The 23,524-nt window shown below is 35.3% G+C and overlaps 1 protein-coding gene across 4 annotated transcripts in view; it reads left to right on the forward strand.

Moving 5' to 3' along the window:
• NBEA (neurobeachin) overlaps positions 1–23,524 on the forward strand; it is a 796,980-nt gene that overhangs the window by 712,070 nt on the left and 61,386 nt on the right. For all 4 annotated transcript variants that reach the window (XM_084879290.1, XM_084879291.1, XM_084879292.1 and 1 more), the window contains one exon: positions 11,972–12,124. In XM_084879290.1, coding sequence (XP_084735416.1) covers positions 11,972–12,124 — 153 coding nt within the window. The remainder of the gene's footprint in view (positions 1–11,971; positions 12,125–23,524) is intronic.

A 23,524-nucleotide genomic window follows, 5' to 3' on the forward strand; every position in this document is an offset into this window, starting at 1 on the left:
TCAGTTGGTTAGAGTGTCATCCAGTACACCAAAAGTTTGTTGCTGGTTAGATTCTTGGTAAGGGCACATACTTAGGTTGTGGATTCCATCCCTGGTCCGAGAGTGTACAATAGGCACTCAGGTAAGGATAAAAAATACTTTAAAAATATGCTGAAATTCGAATTTTTAAATTTAAGTGGGCATATAAGGCATTGTATACTGCAGCTTTGTTTCATCATATTTTTAAATTATGTGGTACATCTATCCCAAAAGGAAACTAAAGGAAATAATTTTGAAGTTTATAGAAAATGATTCAGGATTCTTTTATATTATTCAGTTAAAGTACTTTCATTATTTCAAAAAATTCCTACTAATTTAGATAGAATAATCTGGAGGTGGAAAGAAAAACCCATAAATTGACTTTCCTGCTGTTAACTCAATTTTGGGCCCATTCCATAAAACACAGCAGGAATTGGATTTGTCCTTAATGTGTCATATTGTTATAGCTTGCCCTGCATTGGGTTTATGTAGCCTGGGGCAATTAATAAAGCATTAATGACAAGACCCATTTAAAATGTAGGCTCTTCTGTACAGCCTTAGCTTTTACTCGACTGTGCCTGGGGACACTTGCAACAATACACATTAGATTAAACCAACACACGTAAGATATGTAGGAATAGCCAGAGAGAAGAACAATTTTACAGTTTATACTGCTTAACTATTGTTAAATATAAAGATTTATTACTCATTATATGGACTTTTGTTTAAAAAATGGTTATATTCAAAACAATAAAATACATTTGTTCTCTCATTTTTCTTATTTCCTCCTCCCCTCTGATATAAAATTAAATGACCAGGTTATTGCACTGGTATATGTGTTTCTTATTTTAAGCCCTTTTACTTTAAGGCAGATTTTCCCCCATTACTGTCATCATACATGATATAAAAATGTTATAATATCATTCCATTTAGGGTCTTAATCCAACAAAAGCATTGAATTAAAGTCAAAATTGTAATTTTCTTATTTATACTTTATCTATTGCAAACATTTTAAAAAGGCAATTATAGTGTTACTGTACTATAAGAAACGTGGATGGGAACAACTTTTGTTCAGTGCTATTAGTTTGCATAGTGAATGTTAATTTATACCCACAACATATTCACACTTGGAAATAAATAATTTAACATGTATCCTTACTAAGTTAAACTCTTAAGGCCCACATTGTCCTTTTAACAGACTTATAACTTTGCTGAGAAATTAAACTAAAAAAATAATCATTTATACTGATTTAAGACCAGTAAAAGCAGGGAGAGAGTTTGTTTAATATTTAATAACATTTTGAGCATTAAAAGAAAATGGAGAGTCCATAGGATTCTAGAATTTGCAGTGTTCATAAAAAGCATTCAATAAATATGTTATTGTACATGGGAGTTAAATATTCTTACCTATATTTTAAGACTTCTATTCTAGGTAAGACTATGCATATCTTAATTCAGAGTTTTGTAACAATATACCTTATGGTGGCAAACTTTTTTTTAACTAAAAATGCCTGTCCACTTCTATTTGATGAGAGAGAAAGAGAGAGAGAGAGAGAGAGAGAGAGAGAGAGAGAAACTTGGCTTTACAACTTAATTCAAAGATTCACCCTCACAAGCCCACACATACATCAGTTAGTCATTCTAATTTATGTATGTATATAGAATTTTAGGCTTTACTTTCTATCTTGAGCACTTTATTGATGCTTTTGATCACCAAATATCTCATCAAGTTGCATGTCAGTCTCTGATGATCAATGCCTATAACTAGACTTTTTCCCTCTAAAAGTGCTGAGAGAATTCTCACATGTTCTGAAATTTTTCAGAAACATTTACATTTTGTTATTATGATCTTTGACTCCTATGGTGACATCATCAAAGATAAAGACCAACAGTGCTTTGCTAATATGTGAGGTGTTTTATTTTTTATTCTCAAGTAACCCATGAGTTCAAACAGGTAGCATCCCTCTACTCCCCGACTTCATTAGTTCATGAGAATTGCATTTCCCCAGCTCAGCATGACATGGATTGCTGTCTTTTTTGTTCTTTTCTGCCACCCTAAACCTTTTAAGTTTCATGATAATGTATCTTGAAATATTTCCATGTAGTCACTTTCTTTTTAAAGGCTGCACAATGCATACAATGCAATAATTTATTTTCGTAATCTCTTATTGGTGGATTGTTTGTCTTTGTAACTCTGATTGTTTCTATGAAACACAAAGTTACAGTAAACATTCTTATATAGACATCTTGATAAACTTTTTGTATCCATATAAAGAATGATTTCTGTTAATGGGACTGGTGGTTCAAAGGCTATATATACATTATTAATTTTGAAAGATATTGCCAGACAATAGTTCCCAGAGATGATAACTTACTCCATACAACAGTGTGTGGATGTCTCCTTACCCATGCCCCCATCACTGCTATTATTAATAAACAGCATAACTTTGGCTAATCTGATAGGTAAAAATGGAGTTGTCTTTGTTTTGGCTTGCATTTCATTAATTATGAGTTAAGTTGTGCATTCCTCATATATTTATTGACCTGCAAACTTGCTCATATTTTTTGCCAATTTTCAGTCAAGTCATATCTCATTTTTTATTGATTTGAAAAAGATCCAATAAAATAGTTGCATTGCAAATATGACTTTTCAGTCTTTCCGTTTTGTTATCTATAATAATAAAATCACAATATGCTAATTAGACTGGATGTCCTTCTAGACGAAGCCCAGGCGGCGGAATCCGAGGCAAAGGCAGCCACTGTGGCAGTGGGGGTTGAGTCCCTTGCACAAATTTTGTGCACTGGGCCTCTAGTCTAAACATATAAAAGGCTAATATGCAAAGTGTCCCCTTGGGAGTTCAACAGAAGAACGAGAGTTTGCTCATTTGCTATGATATGCACTGACTACCAAGGATTGGCACAGAACATGGCAGGCAACCAGCGGTGGTGGCAGGGTGCTGAGGGCCTGAGGGAAGGAGGAGGTGGGGAGGTGGAGAGGCGGGGAACCTGTTCAGCCTTGATCACCAGCCAGGCCTAGGGGACCCTATCTGTGCAAAAATTTTGTGCACCAGGCCTCTAGTATTACAATATTTCAATTATGTTTAGGTTGTTGTTGTTGTTGTGTATGTGTTTGTGTGTGTGTGTCTGTTTGTGTTCAAATATATAAACCCATAAGAATTTTGGGTTTCTCATTAAGAGAATGTTAAAAAAATTTTTGTAATACTGGTGGTACTTTGAAATTTTATAAGTTCATATTTAAATATATTGATTAAAGTGTAAATATTTCCCCCTAAAATAATACCATATTTAGCAGGAAAGAATATGTTACCAAGAGCAATAATAGTTTTATTAACTATTTTTTATAAGCTTTCTATTTTTAATCCCTAAGCATTAAAACTAAACAGCTATGTGATATAATTATAAAGAAATTATTTTTCATTTTTAAAGAAAGTATCTCTACAATATCTACTTAGACAATCACATAAGAGATAACTAGAGCAGAGTCGATGGTTTTATTCTGTCTCTCATTATTAATGTCAGTCTTCTGGTGGTAATGAATACAAGCTGGGCAGAGAAAGACTGTTGGTGAAGTAGCCTCTCAGGAGAGAGGTTTGCAGTGTTAAAACAGACCAGTTGGTTTTTACTTTATATCTTTTATTTCTCCAGTATAGTCTTGATAAAAATGACATTCAACTTGGTGAAGTTCTTATATAATTTTCCTTAATGCATTCAATAGTTATTATATTACGTTTGAATAGCTATGTAGATGTCAGAAAAGGTAGCTGCCACAAAATGACATTAAGGTGACATAGTGTAAATTAATACAGTTAATGGAGGTGTTCACTACTGACTCATTGACCCATTATAAGCTCTTGTGGAATAAGCGAATGCCAGGGCATCAATCTTTTAGAAAAATGGAAGAAAAGAGATGGCAGTTTTAAAACCTTGCAGTGAATTATATTTGAAAAGTGAAAACATCTGGGTTAGTTTTGATTTTACTAGGAAGCCATAAAATGGTGTGCCTACTCAGCAAAATATATTAAACTGAAATGTCAGATTTGATGCAATAGGTATACAATTATGATAGTGTTAATAGTGGCCTTCTATCATTCTAAGACAATCAAGTCCAATTGCTCAGCAGCATGAACTTGTCATAAGCTTGTAAATTAGAAATTATGTTTGAGGATATTTTCTTTATATTAATGAAACGCACATAATACTATTGACTGTACCATGAGGTTTTAATATAGCAGTTAAAATAAGCTAGAAATCACATTTACAGATACAAAATGGCCATTACAATATTCATCTTGCCATTTCTTTAATAATATTTGATGTCTTTGTGCACCAATTTTCATTTAGGGGATTTTAAACTACTTTGACTATTTCCTTAAAGAGAAGCTAATTAACAGAAATCTATCAGTGGAAGAGAGTAAGCAGAAGAGGTATTATTATAAGTAGACAGGCTAATACATAAAGTACATCTGTAGGAGCACACTTAAAAATTATAATAGTAGTTCATTCTTTTTGAAAGATTCTCACTAGTTTTCAAATATGCTTTTTTTCTGCTTATTTGATATAGTTCTCAAAATAGTTGTGTAAGATAGCTGTCATTATATCTATTCTCTAAAGGAGGTTCACAGATAATAAGTGACAACAGATAAAGAGGAAGCCAGTACTAGCACTGAGGGCTATTGAGTTATTTCCAGTCTTTATCTATTGGCTGGTACACAGATTTAATTCTTCTGCGTGATTATATGATCATATCCAGCCACTAAGACTAGTTGGAGTAATTGGCATTTATTACTGTGTAAATAACATCCCAAACTTTAATGGTTTAAAAATCATTTTTTTCTCAGTGTTCTGCAATCAGACTAGACTTCATCAGGTACAGCTTGTCTTTCATCCATATGGGGTTAAATAGGGTGACCCATCTGGGTTTAGAAGATTCAAGATGACTACACTCATGTGTTTTGTGCCTCGCCTGAACTGGCTAGAGATTATTTAGGTCTGTTTGTCTCTCTATATCAAGCATGCGACCCCTGGGCCATGTGCAGCCAATAAAGCATATTTTTGTGGCCCATCCAATATAATGATATGTAAGAAACATTTTAATAAAAATTTTATAATTTAATTTTTATAGTATCCTGTTATACATAATTAATAATAACGAACTACAAGTTTGCTAATGACTTATTTATATACTAGTAATTGTCTTGCACTAATTTCCCTTACGGCCTTATGTGCAGGCACACCATTTCTCTCCACTAATACTAGCAAGCAAATATTTTAGCAGCCGATTGCTACGTCTTGTACTGACTTGTTTGATGTGTGCCACAGGAAATATTTCTCTTTTGGAAAACAAAAAAAATAGGTTTATTTGCATTATGCTTATTAATTTGTGCAGTTATTCAGTGTCTGGTAAGTTAATGTTCAAGAAAAAATGTTAATTTTTATTAAAATATTCCATTACTTTATGTTAATGATTACTCATTTATTTCAGCCCTTTGTATTAAGCTTTTTGTATCTCTATCAAAATATACCTAAGTTTCTATGAAAATTGAAGCTTTTAAAAAATATATATTTTATTGATTTTTTACAGAGAGGAAGGGAGAGAGATAGAGTTAGAAACATCGATCAGCTGCCTCTTGCACTCCCCCCACTGGGGATGTGCCCGAAACCAAGGTACCATGCCATTGACTGGAATCGAACCTGGGACCTTTCAGTCCACAGGCTGACTGACGCTATATCCACTGAATCAAACCGGTTTCGGCAGGCTTTTGTTTTTTGCAGCCCACATACACTTAAAGCTTGTTTATTTGGTCCATGTTAGCATTTGAGTTTGACATGCTTGCTCTACCTGATCTTTCTAGCTCCACTTTATGTAGTAATTGGCTTCTAAGGGGATGAAAACAGAAGCTGCAAAGTCCCTGAAGTCTTACATTTATCTGGAAGCCCCGAAGTGTCAGTTTGAAATAAGCCAGCCCATATTTTAAAAGAGGAGACATAGAATCCACCTCCTTATGGGAACAGTTGTAAAGTGGAAATGTCAAAAGACATGTTGGGTGGAAGGTCTGGTTACAGCAATCTTTGAAAACTCCACAAGTCACTAATTTAAAACAATTATAAGTTCAACTTTAGTTTATATCATTCAATTCAATCTGTGCATTTAGACAAAACCTAAATCTGAAGTACACATAGCACAAAAATAGGTCTGATTAGCTGAGGTAAGTCTATCTAATATATTTGATTAACAAATACTTTGATCATTTTAAAGTCTGCATAGGTATTCATTTGAACAGATATTTGAATTAATGGAGCTTTTAACTAATCACAGATGTACTTTTGTACTGATAAACTCAGCCATAATGTTTTTATTTGCTTCTTTAAAAAAATCACACACACACACACACACACACACACACACACACACACACACACATATGATGAGAGACACAGAGAGAAAGACAGAGACAGAGACAGACAGAGAATAGCTTCTAAAGAATAGCTTGTGTAAAGCTATTAAATGCATTGTTTCATACACATTACTCCCATTTAATCCTTTTATTTACACTGTGAGTTAGATGCTATCATCATCATTACAATTTTGCATGAAAAAATGATTTTTTCAAGAGGTTAAGAAACTTACAATAGCCAAGATCTGTAAACAGTCCAAATGACCATCAGTAGATGAGTATATAAAAAAGCTGTGGTACATGTATACAATAGAATATTGTGCAGCCATGAAAAAAAGAAGAAACTCTTACCTTTGTGGAATTTAGATGAACTTGGAGATTATTATACTAAGTGAAATAAGCCAGTCAGAGAAAGACAAATATCATATGATGTCACTTGTATATGGAATCTAATGAACCGACAAAAGAAAGACACTTGGGCTAGCCAGAAGTCTAAATTTGAACTCAGATCTCTTTGATTTCAGTGCATATAAAATAGCACTTCCCTGATAAAAGAAGAGACAGTTTCACAACTGCCTACCCAACCAGACTCCCCATTAGCTACAACTAACTGGTAGCCGTGAGGTCATTCTGCTTTACTTAACACAATTTGAAAGCCAAGACCTTGAATATTTTTTATCACTATTTCATGCCTGAAATTCAGGGTATGATAAATTATTGATTTATTTTTTCATTCCACAGATATGTATTGAGTACCTATTATGTGTGAGGCCACTTCTTAGCAAATAAGTGATGAGCAAATGAACAAGATAGACAAGATCCCTGCTGTCATGGAATTTCTTTTACAGTGGGACATGGAGGCATAAATAAAATAATAAACGCTGTGCAGACAAGTAAAATGAAGTCAGATAGAATTACTGGGTTGCTGTTTTAAAAGGTGAAATGTAGGAAGTGGGAGAGCTGGGACCCTGGATTTAAAGTGTTTGGCTTTGATTTCTGGCTTAACCATGTATCTGTAGCATAAGCATTATCAGATTATTTAGCATAACTCTCTTTGCCTCTATGTTCATGGCTATAAATGAAGTGAGAAAAATAAGAATACCTGTCTATGAAGTTTTTTGAAGATCAAAAGAAATGCAGAAAGCACTTGTAATAGTCCCAAGACATAGGAAGATACAAAAACAAAACAAAACAAAAGAACACATGATGCCTGCTGTTTTAAGATTGAACAAGCAGAGGTCATGCTTCAGCTGACTCCTTGTCTCAGAGCAGGCACAGTCCTGTCGTGTTCTGTGACTTCAAGGTTGAATGTCAGAGATGAGACTCTCTTATTCATTAGATTTACTTTTAAAAATAAGTGATTTCTAATTAATATAAATGTGAGTGTAATTTCACATTTACATATTAACTTTTAAATTTTAAATGCGATTTGAAACAAGATTTAAAAACATTAATACAGAGGCATAAATTGTGCTGCTTCAGTGACTTCTAGACTTTTTGTGATTTTACTCGTTTTCCCTTCCCCTTCATAAAAACCTCCCCGGCTTGGAACTTCAGGGTTCAGACCTGAAGTTTAGTTATTTTCTGGTCTTTTCTAGGAATCTCTCAAATAAGCTACAATTCAAGAATGTGTTCGTTTTGCTTTAAAAATGTGTCTGTTTTGTGATTGTTCCCACTATTAGAAATCGGTGGGTTTCTTTGTCCCTTCAGACATCAAGCCTATTTCAGTTTACACTAACATCTTAATTAACACCCCAATTTATGACCATATTCTGAGTGGCCAGATGAGTATTGGAGCAGAGAAAAAGTCTCCTGTGGGGTCCTTTTGAAGGCTATGGAAGTGACTGGCCCCAACTGAAGTCCTCCAAGTGTTCCTACTGCGTGCTCTTCCTCCCGCATTCTGAACAACCCTTTCAGCTTGGTTTTGTTCTGTCTGATGGTGGCTCTCCACCCCCTATTTCTAGAGTGCTTCAAATAAAATGAAATAAAATGCTTCTGTCAGTTCTGCACTTTGTGTACAATTTTGCTGGCAACTTTAAAAAAACCTTTTCTAAATTTAAATTTAACTTTTTATACTTTTCTAAAACTAGAATAACCCAGATAACTGTTTTTAAAAAACTGCAAAATTTCCCCTCAAGAGTAACACATTTTGTTTCTAGGCTCCTCTTACACTTTTATTTAATAATCTGTTTCATTGGCTTTTTTCATGACTTGAAGCATTCTCCCAACACAGTCCCCTGAAGATTTCTACTGATATTAAAATAACTTATCTAATATCTTCAGTAGTTTAATATTTAATGAGCACCTGATGTATACAAAGTATATCACCAAGAACTATGGGGGAATTCAACAATATATAAACCTTACAAAATAAGGCTTAAAATCTGTTTTAGCTCAAATTTTTGTGAAAATAAAATCTAGGCTTCTTATAACTTTGAGAATTTAATTCAACGATATTTAGTGAAATACTATTATAATGGTAAGTAACCACATATTTTATATGACCCTATTGTAAGGAAAAAATGAAGAATAATATGTGAAAAAATATTAGAGCACTAAGAAAGTTAAAGTTAAATTGAGAGTCTTTGGGCTGTTTTTAAAAATACACATGCTGCTGTATCTACGTGGATATATACCCCTCTCTGTCCTCGAGGAATCTTATATCATCTAGTTCTAGAGATAGGCCATGAATACAAACAACATGAAAGGCAGTAGGGAAATCTCTGACTTCCAAGAGCCTATTACGCCCCAACCAGCAGCTACATGGCCTTATATTCCTTTTCCTCTTCTGACCATTTGGGATGCTATTGCTATTTAGTGTCATACAAAATGGGTAATTTTCAAATAGCAATGTTATTTATCTTCTCTACATCTTTTACCAAATAGTGAGAGAAAGACCAAAAGAAAACTGTACGTTTTATCTCAATGGATTAAAATGACAAGTTAATAGTTATCTTCGTTAGCTTGAGCTGCTATATTTTACCATAAAGTAGGTAGCTTGTAAACAACAGAACTTTATCTCTGGCAGCTCTGGAGTTGGATCAGGGCACCCACATGGCCAGGTTATGTGTCTGGGGAGAGCCTGTTTCCTGGTCCATACAGGGCCACTTTCTGGCTATGTCTTCACATGGCCAAGAGGGGCAAGCTCTCCCAGAACTCTAACAAGGATATGACCTCATCCAATGCTAATTACCTACAAAGGTTTCAACATTTGAATTTTAGGGAAATAAAAACATTCGATTTATAACCATTATGCATTTCTGATTTGAGTACAAATATATGAGAATAGCAATGATTCTTTACTTCTGCCTCCTAATTAGAGACTACATACCTTTACAACATTGTTTCTTTAACACAATATGATACTATTTGTTATGCTTTCCCAGCCCAGAAATTGATTCCTTATAATTCTTGCTGATCTAATATTGCTGAAGCATCCTTTTACCCAGTCTTATCCACCAACTAATCTATATCATTATTTGTAAATTAGGCTGTTGGTTTACCTATTAGTTTTTCTTTCAACCCTCCTCAATTTCCCTTTTAACATTCAAGTCACTAAAAATTGACAGAGACTCAGACATGAGCTATGTCAGGGAAGGCTCAGCAAATAAACAATGGTTTCTGTGAGCACTTCTGTCTGGAAGAAAGCTACCCCGCCAGCTCTCATTCTGATGCCAGACAATTCAGTTCCTCACCATATGTCCCTGGTGCCTTTCAAAATGCTGGCCTAGCACTAGAGCTCAGAGAGAATAAGTTTGAGTAATTCTGTGCTTCGGCCTTTTAAAAATAACTCCTTGGACTTCAATAGCCTTCTTTCTCATTCAGCCATAATTAAGGTGACCAGACGTCCTGCTTTTGGCGGGACTGTCCCACTTTTGTCTGGTCACCTTAGCATAATCCCACTAGTTTTCCAGAGCCAGATGATGTGGAGACTTCTCCTCCTGGCACTAGAATACTGGGCTGGGAGTTTGGGTGTGGTGCTGGAACCCCTCGCTCCTCAGCTAGAACCTCCACAACTGAGATAATCTTCCTGGTTTTTAACTGCCACACTTGGGTATGGAACCGGCCTGTTCTGTATCTCTGCCCTTCCTACCAGTCTCTATGGGACTAGTTCTTTATGTCCTTAGTTATAGGACTTCAGTTATGTTTCAGGTAATTCTTAATGATGGTTGTTCTATAGTTTAGTTGTAATTTTGATGTGGTTGTGGGAGGAGGTGAGTACTCAGCTTAGCTACTCTATCATCTTGACTGAAAACTTTTGAGTATGATTTTTTGAGGGAGGTGGGGGCTGAAGAATCCAATTTATTTGAAGAACTCGGTGCCTGGTAGTCTTTTAAAATGTGATATGTATCACTAGACAAGACCACAATGAGGTTTGATTATATATCACACAAATAAATGTCCTTATGCTTTTCACAATATATTTTAAAGTTAATTTAATTCTCATCTTGCTATTGGAAAAGATCAGTATTTTTTTCATGGTATAGATGGTATGTATACATAACAACTTCAGTGGTTTATCTGTTTTCATTTTCTCCAGTTGCTATATAAAAAAGCAAAACAATAAAAACTTTTAGGATCATAAAATCAGTTCATTTCGATATCAGATTTATTCTCAAGTGACAAAAACCACATGTTAGTCTTTCTATATCAACCACATTTGCCTTGATCCCATTTGTTAATATCTTTCTTATATGCAGATAACACACATTTTCTTTGCATCCAATTTATTAAGAACTTACTATTGAGGTGTCATGCATTAAACAGGTAAAACTTATTATGGCTGAAACCGGTTTCGCTCAGTGGATAGAGCATTGGTCTGTGGACTGAAAGGCCCTGGGTTCGATTCTGGTCAGGGGCACGTACCTTGGTTGCGGGCACACCCCAGTGGGGGTGTGCAGGAGGCAGCTGAATGATGTTTCTAACTCTCTATCCCTTTCCCTTCCTCTCTGTAAAAAGTCAATTAAATATATTTAATAATAAAAAACTTATTATGTTGCATATTATCTGTTATAGCCATTTTGTTTATTAGTCAGTATAAAAATAATTTATTTTGCAAAATTACAAAATTAAGCTGAATCTCTTTATAGAAATTATGCATTGTAATTGCCAGTATAGTCAGAAAAAAGTAGGAGACATGATTTTTAACCAATACTGACAAAAAATTATTTTTAATGTGAATATTTCATTAATAATATTCAGAAAAGTTTACTAAACAACATAGGCTTGTAAATATAGCCTTATATATTTCTTTACTAATGCTATTGTGAACTATTATTGATTTTATAACTCATTTCTCTTAATTTGTGGTAAGATAAGATTAGAAATCTTATAAAGATAACTTATCAAGCAAATTATTCAAAAAAAATGTCTTCCTAGATTCTTATCTAAATATAATTAAATTAAGAATAAAATAAATTAATAAAATATTAGATTTAAATAAATTATTTAATTTTATTTAGTTAAATTATAAATTGATAGTGTTATTCAACTGATTTTTAAAGTCGTTTAATATGCTACATTTTTATTTTGGGCAGGAATTGATTCCAGAGTTCTATTACCTACCAGAGATGTTTGTCAACAGTAATGGATATAGTCTTGGAGTCAGAGAAGATGAAGTGGTAATAAATAATGTTGATCTTCCCCCTTGGGCAAAAAAACCCGAAGACTTTGTAAGGATCAACAGGATGGTAAGAGAGATTTTGTTTTTGCTTCAGCAGTCACCAAAAAATAGAAACACTCTGTAGTTTTATTTTGTTTCTATTAACAAATTGTCATTTAACATTTATGAGATTAAAAACTTAAGAGGAAAAACAAAACATTTTACTGTTGTCTTTTGACACCATTCTCTATTGTAGAGTGGATATTCCTTTCATGAGGACTAATAAAGGAATGCTAACTTAGTTATATTTGCTCTCTTAGGAGAAGACAATCAGATGAGCATCTATTGACTAATGTAACATATTCTAAAATGCTTATAATAAATTCCCACTCCTTATTTTTTTATACTGACTAAATATGCTTTCTTTTTCACGCATAAATTATTCAAAACAAAATAATTTAATTTAGAGCATATTTATATTTATATGGAGAAAATTATAAGCTGTGATGCTGTAATGTAATATACTGACTTTAAGAGAACACCCATCTAGAAAACATTCTTTGGGAAAATGTCATTACTTTTTAAATTTTTATGACAGATGCCTGGGTGTTCCAATAAAACATGTAATAATCTAAATGATTTTAACATGTTTATAAATCAGGTCCAAACTAGTCACTTAGGCAAGCAAAGTAGCCAAAAATTGTTGGATCATTTTTTCTGTGCTCATTCTGTTGAATTCAGTTGGTTGAACAAAAGTTTTCATGTGGGTACTAATCCTATCTAATAAAAGAGTAATATGCAAATTAACCATCACTCCACTACACCCACAAGCCATGGCTACTAGCCATGCACACCAGCCAATAAGGAACAAGTATGCAGTGGCAACAAAAAGCTTTCATTTCTTTGTTTGGACTAGTACTCTGTATCCAAAAGCATGCCTTTAAGCTGTCACTAAGGAATTAATGGCAAAAAAGACAAAAATAATATGATGAAAAGGAATGGTATCATTGAGTATAGACGATTAGTTTTATTGTCTCCTGCCAGTGACTGAAAAGGCATTTGGTGCATTTGTAGAAGACTTTACATGTGTACAGCTTCACTTTCTTTTCTCACATTTAAAAATGAAACCTACTTTGATTTTTAATGATGCATTTCTTTCAGTCTATTGTTTTTTTAGTTATAAGCAATAATATATATAATTGGTTAGAGTTGTATATATTTATAATTACAGTGACAGGAATTGTGTTTCACTGAAGAAATGTGAAATTCAAAATTTGGTCTCATTAGAAAAATCTGGAAAGGTGATATAAACACTTTTAGTAGACATTTCAATAAACTCTAAATGTATTTAGTTCACATATCAAGAATTGTTTAATTTATCCACACCAAGCTAGGTTGATTATGACCAAGTAACTCCTGAGACATTTATAAAGCACTGTGCTCAGTGCTAACATGATTATAATATGCCTGCTTCATAAAGGACAGAAGTAGAAAGTACATCTGATAACATTATCCTAATGCTGGGTCCATCAATCATAATCTGCCCTTTTTAAAATTTATTTTAGAAAAAGACCTTTCATGGATGTGCACTATCTCCACCAGCCCTCAGCTCACAGATCCTGGTGCTTCAGGGCCAAATGCAAGACATTCTTGGTCTGTAGAGCAGGTCCTGGTGCACTGAGGCAGAGAAAGTGGAGTTGAATGTGGCTTTGCCCTTACTGTCTTACAATCTTTATAAGATTTTCATATTTTAAAGAAGAAGTTTCTCTTGTGATAGGTAAGAATTTGCATTAAAAAAAAAGGATTTTAAGCATAGTATAACAAGAATTTTTAGAAATCTTCTGCAGCATCTCAAAATATTCAGATAGGTACCTTGGGTGTGAGTGCCTGCTTTGCCATCTGTTTGCTATGACACTTTAGACAAAATAAGACACTCTTCTCTCTTGGAGTGTCAGTGTTCTCCTTGTCTCTGAAACTGAACATTGGTTAGTACCTAGACCTTTATTGAGAGCCAGCTCTGATAAGGCATGATTAAAAACATAAGGAAGCATTGGACATGGATCTTACTCTAAATAAAGCTAGAGTAGAACAGTTTCTTCATTTATCCCAGGCATCCTATATAATAAAGAGGTAATATGCAAATTAACTCTCACGCCCTCACAAGATGGCTGCCTACGACCAGGTGGGCTGGGGGGTGGTTAGTGATGAATGACCAAATGACTGAATAATCAGGCTGTGTGGGGCGACCAGGCAAGCAGAGGGCCATGAGAAGCAACCAAGCCAGTGGGGGGGGGGGGGGTCAGTTAGGGGTGACCAGGCTAGCAGGGGGGCAGTTGTGGGTGATCAGGCCAGTATGCAGAGGCAGTGAGGGGCCATCAGGCAGGCAGGCAGGTGAGCGATTAGAAGTCAGCAGATCGAGACTAAACTGGCAGTTAGACATCCCCCAAGGGGTCCAGGATTGGAGAGGGTGCAGGCTGGCCTGAGGGTACTCCTCCTCATGCACAAATTTCATGCACCAGGCCTCTAGTTAAGTCATAAGGGCACTGTGTGAATGTTTTCAGTGCACCAGTGAACAAAGATCCTGCCGTCTCAGAGATTACTTTTGATCAAAGGTAGATAGACAATAAAGAGTAAATAAATAAGTAAAATATGTAGTATACTAAAAGGTAATCAACACGTTAGGGAAAAAGTAGTAAGGGATCAGGAAAACAAGGATGGCAGTCAGGATCCCCTCCTTGTGAAGGTGTGACTGGAATTAAGGCTTGAAGGGTGTGGGAGAGTGAACTAGATGACTCTTGGGCAAAGAGCATTGCAGGCTGAGGGACATTTGTAGCAGGGTCAAAGTGTTTTGCAAGAAATCCATTGGGTTTGGGTAGAGTGAGCAGAGAGCACACAGCAGGAGGACTGAGAGTTGAAAGCTATTGAAAAAACTTTGCATTTTTATTGTGACCAAAATGCAGTCATTGCAAGACTTTGAGCAAGAGTGCTGTGATCTTATTTCCTTTTTCTTTTTAAAATAGCTTTATTGAGATAGAACTCACATACAATACAACTCACCCATTTTAAGTGTATATAATTCAGTTGTTTTCTTTATAATCACAGATATAAGCAACCATCACAACAGTTGATTATAAACATTTTTACAATACTAAGACAAATTCTCATACCTCTTAACTCCTCTTCACCCCCAATCTGGAGTAGCCAATAATCTGCTTTCTGTTTCTATAGATTTGCCTATTCTGGAGATTTCATATAAATGGGAATCATAATATGTGGCCTTTTGTGACTAGCTTCACATAGCATAATGGTTTTTTTAAATTTTTAATTTAATTTATTTTAATTTTTTATTGATAATGGTATCACATAATTGTCCTCATCCCCCATTCCCAACCCAAACTCCTCCCAATGTATTCCCCCACCCTCCTGTTGTCCATAACCACTGGTTAGGCTTATATGCATGCATACAAGTCCTTTGGTTAATCTCTCCCTCTTTCTCCCACATTCCCCTACCTTCTCTCTGAGGTTTGACAGTCTGATCAATGCTTCCCTGACTCCAGATCTGTTTTTGTTCATCAGTTTATGTTGTTCATTATTTCCCCTAGATGTGTGAGATCATGTGATACAAGAAATACACTTATAAGAACTGAAAATGAGACAAGCCATAATGGTTATGCTGAGAGGCAAATGAATTAGTCTGTAGTAAGTTTCTTTCTGGGCCAACAGTTCTTTTGAGTCCCAATTTCAATGTCATACAAAGTTCCTTATGTGTACATGTCAGCAATGATATTTCAATATTGGATGGTGGACAAATGGTGGTGATGCAGGTCCAACCCTCTCTGGTTTGGTCCTGGCCAACCTGCAGTGATGCACAGCTGCTGTCTGCTAGTGTGGCAAGGCATCAGCGTCCTCCATCTCCGGACTGCTTCTTTCTGTCTCCATGGCTGGAGCAGTCCTGGCAATTCCTCTCTGTTGCAGGAATCCACATGGTCTTGGAGTTGTTTTCTAAAAATATGCAAACATATTCTTGACCAAAAGTTAATAAAGGAATCTTTTCTATAAATTTGACTTGAGATCCTTTTTCATTTTTTGCCCAAATGATTTTCCTCTGGCTTGTTTTGACACCATGTGTGTTTTTCTTGGGTGCCTTGTTAGCATTACAAATGAAAGTTAATTTTCTAAAGTAAAAATTTTCTAGATGTAATTTACTTACAGGATATTTTTCCTTACATGATATTCTTCTACTATCTCTCTCCCCTTTTTATTTAGATATTAGGAGGCTTTTGGAAATGTTATAATGTAGTCTTGATAGCTTTTAATTTTTATTTTTTTGTGCTAAAATATGACTGCTATAGGTTCATTACATGTTATGCAATTTTACCATGAGATGAACTGCCAATAAAAATTTTTGTTAACACTTTAGGAAAAGCTTTTTGTACCGTAAAATCAATTTTTCTAGAATATTTGATTATTTTAATTAGCCAATTTAAATTAGTCTGAAAACTTGACTACTATTCTACTGTCAATCTCAGCACTTTAACAACATTCTTATTTTACCCTGTGTATATTAGTGGAAATGATTATTTGTCTTCTTGAGGAGGCCTGAGGATTCCTGGTACTAGGCTGGATTTGAATATAAAAAACCCACTTCCCCACACCATGGGTACAAGACATCTCAAACAAGTCTTGTTGCAGTGAGAGGGCAGCAGCTGTCGGCCAAATCTGTCTGTTACCTGGGTCCCAATTTGAGCTGTTCATGGGGAGCGAAGCAGTCATGGGGGCAGGAGACCTCCCTCAGAAGGGGTGAAGATTCAGGCCCTGCAAAGTTGGGGGGAGTAAGAATATGTGCCCCACTTCTGTTGACCCCCAAGTTCTCTCCTGATGGCCCCTCTGCAACTGTGCCTGTCTTAGGTTGTTTCTTCCCTGAGGAATCTTACCCATCTCTGCTAACCAGCCATCCTCCGGGGCCAAGCAGGGTGATGTGAGGTTCAGTTCTGTCTCCTTGGTGTCCTATGCCCCCGTGGCCTCCCCGCCCAGCATCTGCCTTGGGATCCCCTCACCTGTTGGCGAAGCCCCGCTGATCTCATATCTTGGGGAACCCAGGTTTCTGCTCCAGGGAGGGCCCAGGTCACCCCACTGGGTGAGAGATAGATCCATGGTACCAGTCATTAAGAAGCTTCAACCTCGGCATGAACTGAAAGCTCAGGCAACAGCTGTGGGGAACTGAATTACTAAAATCCCAAGAGGAGCCAATATAGAATGCTCAAGTGCCTTCCCAGGGCACCCTGTGGAAGGGCTTAAGTCCTTTCATGACCTTTTTAAATTGCTGCCAGACATTCAAAGAATTGGTTTGTAAGTTTGTTTGGGATAATTGTACATTATGTTATAATTCTAAAATATCAAGAGATGTGTTACCTTTGTCTCCAAGTACCAGGATTTTTTATTGATTCCCAAGGGTGTGAGGTACTATTATAGGTAATGGGGGTAACACAAATCTGGGGACAATTATAATGACATTGTAGAATGATATCATGTAAGGATATTCTTTGCTCTAGGCCATGGCAATTCCATTTCAAACTGGCTGTAATTTCTTTTTGTATAGACAAGGTCTTAGTTACATTTTCTGCACCTCTCCCAGGAACAAGTAGTGATAGGCCCTTCCTTTGGTATCCTCACATGCCAGAAACCTCTCTAATTTTACACACAAAGGAGCAGTGGTTTTATTTTGTGTCATTCAAAAGGAAAGCTGGGTGGTGACCTCTGTATAATTATACTTCCTTGCCCCACCCATGGTCCTCCTGGATGACCAAGGTGTTTGGAACCGTCATTGACCACATTGGGTAGGGAGATCAGCCATGTAAGGTCTCCCACCCGTGAAGGGTGAGGACCATAATTCCAAAATACTTTCCCATTTGCCCGAGGTAATATTACCATACAGCTGATGACTGCTAGCTTGGTAGGAAAGACATTCTCAGGTGTTCTTGGGGTTTTGGTTACCTCACACTTTTTTTTAGTTTATTATTATTATTATTATTATTATTATTATTATTATTTTACATATGTGTCCTTATCTTCCCATTACCTCCTATCGCCCACACATGCCCCATCCCCTGTTATCTGTGACCATTGATTAGGCTCATATGCATGCACACAAGTCCCTTGGTTGATTTTTTCCTCTCCCTCCTACCGATTCCCTCCTTCCCTGAGGTTTGAGGTTTTGATTGATGTTATTCAGTCTCTGGATCTTTTCTTGTTCATCAGTCTATGTCATTCATTATATTCTACAAATGAGTGAGATCATGTGATGTTTATATTTCTCGGCCTGGCTTATTTCACTTAGCACATTGCTGTCTATCTCCATCCATGTTGTTACAAATGGTAGAAACTCCTTTTTTTACCACAACACAGTATTCCATTGTGTAGATGTACCACAGTTTTTTAATCCACTCGTCTGCTGATGGGTGTTTAAGCTGTTCCAAATCTGAGCTATGGTGAATTGTGCTGCTATAAACATAAGGGTGCATATATCCTTACTGATTCGAGTTTCTAGTTTCTTGGGAAATATTCCTAGAAGTGGGATCGCTGGGTCAAATGGGAGTTCCATTTTTAGTTTTTTGAGGAAACTCCATACTGTTCTCCACAGTGGCTGCACCAGTCTGCATTCCCACCAGTAGTGTACCTTTTTCTCCTCATCCTCGCCAACACTTGTTGTTTGTTGATTTGTTGATGATAGCCATTCTGACAGGTGTAAGATGGTAACAATTGTTGTTTTTATTTCAATCTCTCTGATGATTTGTGACTTTCTGCATGTTTTCATGTGCCTCTTGGCCTTCCTTCAGTCTTCTTTTGAAAAATGTCTATTTAGATCACTTACCCATCTTTTGATTGATGGTTTATCTTCTTTTTCTTAAGTTGTTAGAGTTCTCTGTAAATGTTGGAGATTAAACTCTTATTGTTGATATCATTGGCAAATATGTTCTCCCATGCAATGGGATTTCTTGTTATTTTATTGATGGTTTCCTTTGCTGTGAAAAAGCTTTTTATTTTGACGTAGTCCTATTTGTTTATTTTCTCTTTAGCTTCCATTGCCCTAGGAGCAGTAGCAGTGAAGAAGTTCTTTTGGGATATGTCTGAGATTTTGCTGCCTGTGGATTTCCCTAGTATTTTTATGTTTTCCCATCTTATATTTAAGTCCTGTATCCATTTTGAGTTTATTTTTGCGTATGGTGTAAGTTGGTGGTCTAGTTTCATTTTTTTTTTTTTTTTTTTTTATGTATCTGTCCAATTTTCTCAACACCATTTGTTGAAGAGACTGTCTTGAATTCATTGTATGTTCATGCCTCCTTTATCTCATATTAATTGAGCTAGTGGTTTGGGTCCATATCTGGATTCTCTATTTTATTCCATTGGTCTATATGTCTGTTTTTGTGCCAGTACCAGGCTGTTTTGAGAACAGAGGCTTTGAAATACAGCTTGAAATCTAGTATTTAGATCCCACCTACTTTGTTCTTTTTCTCAGGATTGCTGCAGCAATTTGGAGTCTTTTTTTATTCCAGATAATTTTTGTTGAGTTCTTTCTAGGTCTGTGAAATATACGTTGGTATTTTAATGGGGAGTGCATTCAATCTGTAGATTGCTTTGGGTATTATGGACATTTTAATGATGTTGATTCTATCAATCCATGAACACTGTATGTTCTTTCATCTGTTTATATCTTCCTCTATCTCTTTTTTCAGTGCCCTGTGGTTTTCTGCATATAGGTCTTTTACCTCCTTAGTTAAGTTTATTTCTAGGTACCTTAATTTTTTTTTTTTGGTGTGTTGGTAAATGGGATTTCTTTTTTACTCTCTTTCTGTAAGTTCATTATTGGTTTATAGAAATGCCATGTATTTCCTGGAGTTAATTTTGTATCCTGCTACCTTGCCAAATTCATTTATTAAGTCTAATAATTTTTGGATGGAGTCATTAGGGCTTTCTATGTACAGTATCATGTCATCTGCAAATAAGGACAGGTTTACTTCTTCTTTTCCAATTTGGATGCCTTTTATTTCTTCTTGTCTGATTTCTATGGCTAGTAATTCCAGCACTATGTTGAACAGGAGTGGTGAAAGTGGGCATCCCTGTCTTGTTCCTGTTCTTACAGAAAATGTTTTTAGATTTTGCCCATTGAGTATGATGTTGGCTGTGGATTTGTCATTTAAGGCTTTTATTATGTTGATGTATGATCCTTGTATTCCTACCTTGCTGAGAGTTTTTACCAAGAAAGGGTGTTGGATTTTGTCAAATGCTTTTTCTGCATCAATTGATATGACTATGTGATTTTATTTCTCAGTTTATTTATGTGATGTATCATGTTTATTGATTTGTGAATATTGTACCAACCTTGCATCCCTGGGATAAATTCTACTTGGTCATGGTGTATGATCTTTCTGATGTACTGATGGACCCAATTTGCTAGAATTTTGTTGAGGATTTTGGCATCTATGTTCATGAGGGATATTGGCCTATAATTCTCTTTCATTGTGTTATCTTTATCTGGTTTTGATATTAGGGTGATGCTGGCTTCATAGAAGAAGCTTAGAAGTGTTCCTTCTTCTTGAATTTTCTGGAATAATCTGAGGAGGATAGGTTTTTAGTTCTTCCTTGAATGGTTGGTATAACTCCCCTGTGTAGCCTTCTAGCCCTGGGCTTTTTTTATGCTGGAAGCTTTTTGATGACTGCTTCAACTTTTTCCATAGTTATCAGCCTATTGAGATTTGTAGACTCTTTCTGAGAAAGTTTTGGAAGGTTGTATTTTTCTAGGAATATGCCCATTTCCTCTAGGTTGTCCAGTTTGTTGGAATAGAGTTGTTCATAGTATTTTTTTTTTTTTTAACAATCCTTTGTATTTCTGTGGGGTCTGTTGTTATTTCACCTCTTTCATTTCTGATTTTATTTGGGTCCTCTCTCTTTGCTTCTTGGTGAGCCTAGCTAGAGGTTCATCAATCTTGTTTATCCTTTCAAAGAACCAGCTCTTGGTTTTGTTGATCTTTTGTATTGTTTTTTTTTGTTTGTTTGTTTTTTTGTTTTGTTTTGTGTGTGTGTGTGTGTTTTTTTGTTTGTTTGTGTTTGTTTTTTTTGTCTCTATATCCTTCAATTCTGCTCTGATGTTTATTATTTCCTTCCTTCTGCTCACTCTTGGTTTTTCTTATTGCTCTCTCTCTAATTCTTTGAGTTGTTGAGTTATATGTTTTATTACCATTTTTTCTTGGTTTTTTTTAGGTAGGCCTGTAGCACTATAAACTTCCCTCTCAGGACTGCTTTCATTGTGTCCCATAGGAATCTGCAATGCTGTGTTTTTATTCTCATTAGTCTCAAGATGTTTTTAATTTCTTCTTTGATCTCATTGATAACCCAGTCATTGTTTAGTAGCATGCTATTCAGTTTGAATTTTTTGGAATGTTTTTCTTGTAGTTTATTTCTAATATTATGCCATTGTTGTCTGAGAAAATGCTTGATATGATTTCAATCTTTTTGAATTTGGGGAGACTTTGCTTATAACCCAATATGTGGTCTATTTTTGAAAAAGTCCCATGAGCACTTGATTATGTGATTATGAGAACGTATATTATGTGGCTTTGGGGTGAAATGCTCTGAAGATGTCCATTAGGTCCATTTTATTTAGTGAATCATTTAGAATTGCTGTTTCTTTGCTGATTTTTTTGTCTAGTTGATTTATCCAGTGATGTCAGTGGTGTATTAAAGTCCCTACTATGATTGTATTTATGTCGATCTCTCCCTTGATATCTTCCAGGAGGTTTTTTATATATTTGGGTGCTCCTCCATTGGGTGCATATATGTTTATCAGAGTTATATATTCTTGTTGAATTGTTCCCTTTAGTATTATATAGTGTCCTTCCTTATCTCTTATTTTGGCCTTTACTTTGAGGTCTATTTTATCTGATATAAGTATCACAACCCTAGCTCTTTTATCATTTTCATTTGCCTGAAAAATGTTTTTCCATCCCTTCACTCTTAATCTGTGTGAATCCTTTGTTCTGAAATGGTTCTCTCTTAGACAGCAATATATGGGTCATGTTTTCTTATCCATTCAGCTACCCTATGTCTTTTGATTCATGCAAATAATCAAATGCAAATAAAATAAAATAAAAACTTTATTTTCAATAGACATGGTGCTACCAGATCTTTGTATTTGGGATATCCATCAATATTTCCAATTGTCGCATTTTGAAATTCTTTTGGATATCCCTTTGAACATTTTTCATACATAGACAATTTGGATTTTGTATTCCACATGGTCCATATACCATATTTGATATTATAATTTGAAAAAGTTGAGGGCACTGGTCTACATTTGCCTTAACTATACAGTTAATGTCATCTCCTTTTGTAATTTGGACTCACTATCTAATATCAATAATATGTGAGTCTGAAGCAATCTGCATTTCTGAAGTTCAATGACATGAATTTTAGCTGTTACTTTGCCAAATAAATGGAATTTACACACATATCATTTAAAAGAGCATTCAGCTTAATATTAAAAATCTTGGCTACCAAGTCAAGCCTTTTTAAACTTTTTGTCAGCGTTTTAAATTGTTTATAATATCTGCCCATTTTGGGTTGCACATCATGGTTATGAATAAATAGGGCTTGCCATACTTCATTACAATTGCTATAGCAGCCTGATATTGCTGCAGCATATTTCTGGGACTACCCTCAAAAAACGATAGAAGGATTATCATTTTACCAATTGGCACATTGTCATTTTCAGATCCAGATTTGAGATTATCCATCAAACCACTATATTTTTCAACTCTTAACTTAGATTGGTTTGCTTTAATGAAATTTATCCAATTGGCTTCCATTTTTTAATATGAATCGACAATATACTATTGAGTTAATTTTCCTACATTTAAAATAGAATTGAACATGTCCTGAACGGAGAGATGAAATCTATAATACCACATTTGTGTGACTCGTGTCTTTATATTTCATCTAGTATTATTGTCGATTACACTGTCATCTCTGAGTCTAAATGCAATATCTGTTCCCCAGCCTTTTTCACCATGTGGAAAAAGAATAGGATATGTCATTGCATCTAATGTAGGAAACAGGATACTGATTTGTTTCATTTTAGTGGCATTTGGGTTATTGGGATCTGGTTTACAATGAATGATCAAGTCCCTTTCAAAAGGAGGTTCTCCATCTTCATTTTTGCAACCTCGGTTACACAGGGAGAGGTATATCTACCTGGATCACTATTATGATTATATTTAATTGCCATTGTTAATTCTGTGGAAGCAAAACCTTTCACTGCTGCTTCAGATTAGGCTTCCTTTTATACCTCATGTAACATCTTGTATGATTTTTTTAATTCGTTTATTTCATGCATGAGACTGTCTTTCTGAGCAAGCTTGTTTTTTTTTGGCATTGTTAATCTTTTACTTGTTGCTTCTGCCATATCTAAAATATTGAGTTAAGCAAACATCCA

Source organism: Pipistrellus hanaki, assembly GCF_964339955.1.
Source record: "Pipistrellus hanaki genome assembly, chromosome: 3".
Classification (NCBI taxonomy): Eukaryota; Metazoa; Chordata; class Mammalia; order Chiroptera; family Vespertilionidae; genus Pipistrellus; species Pipistrellus hanaki.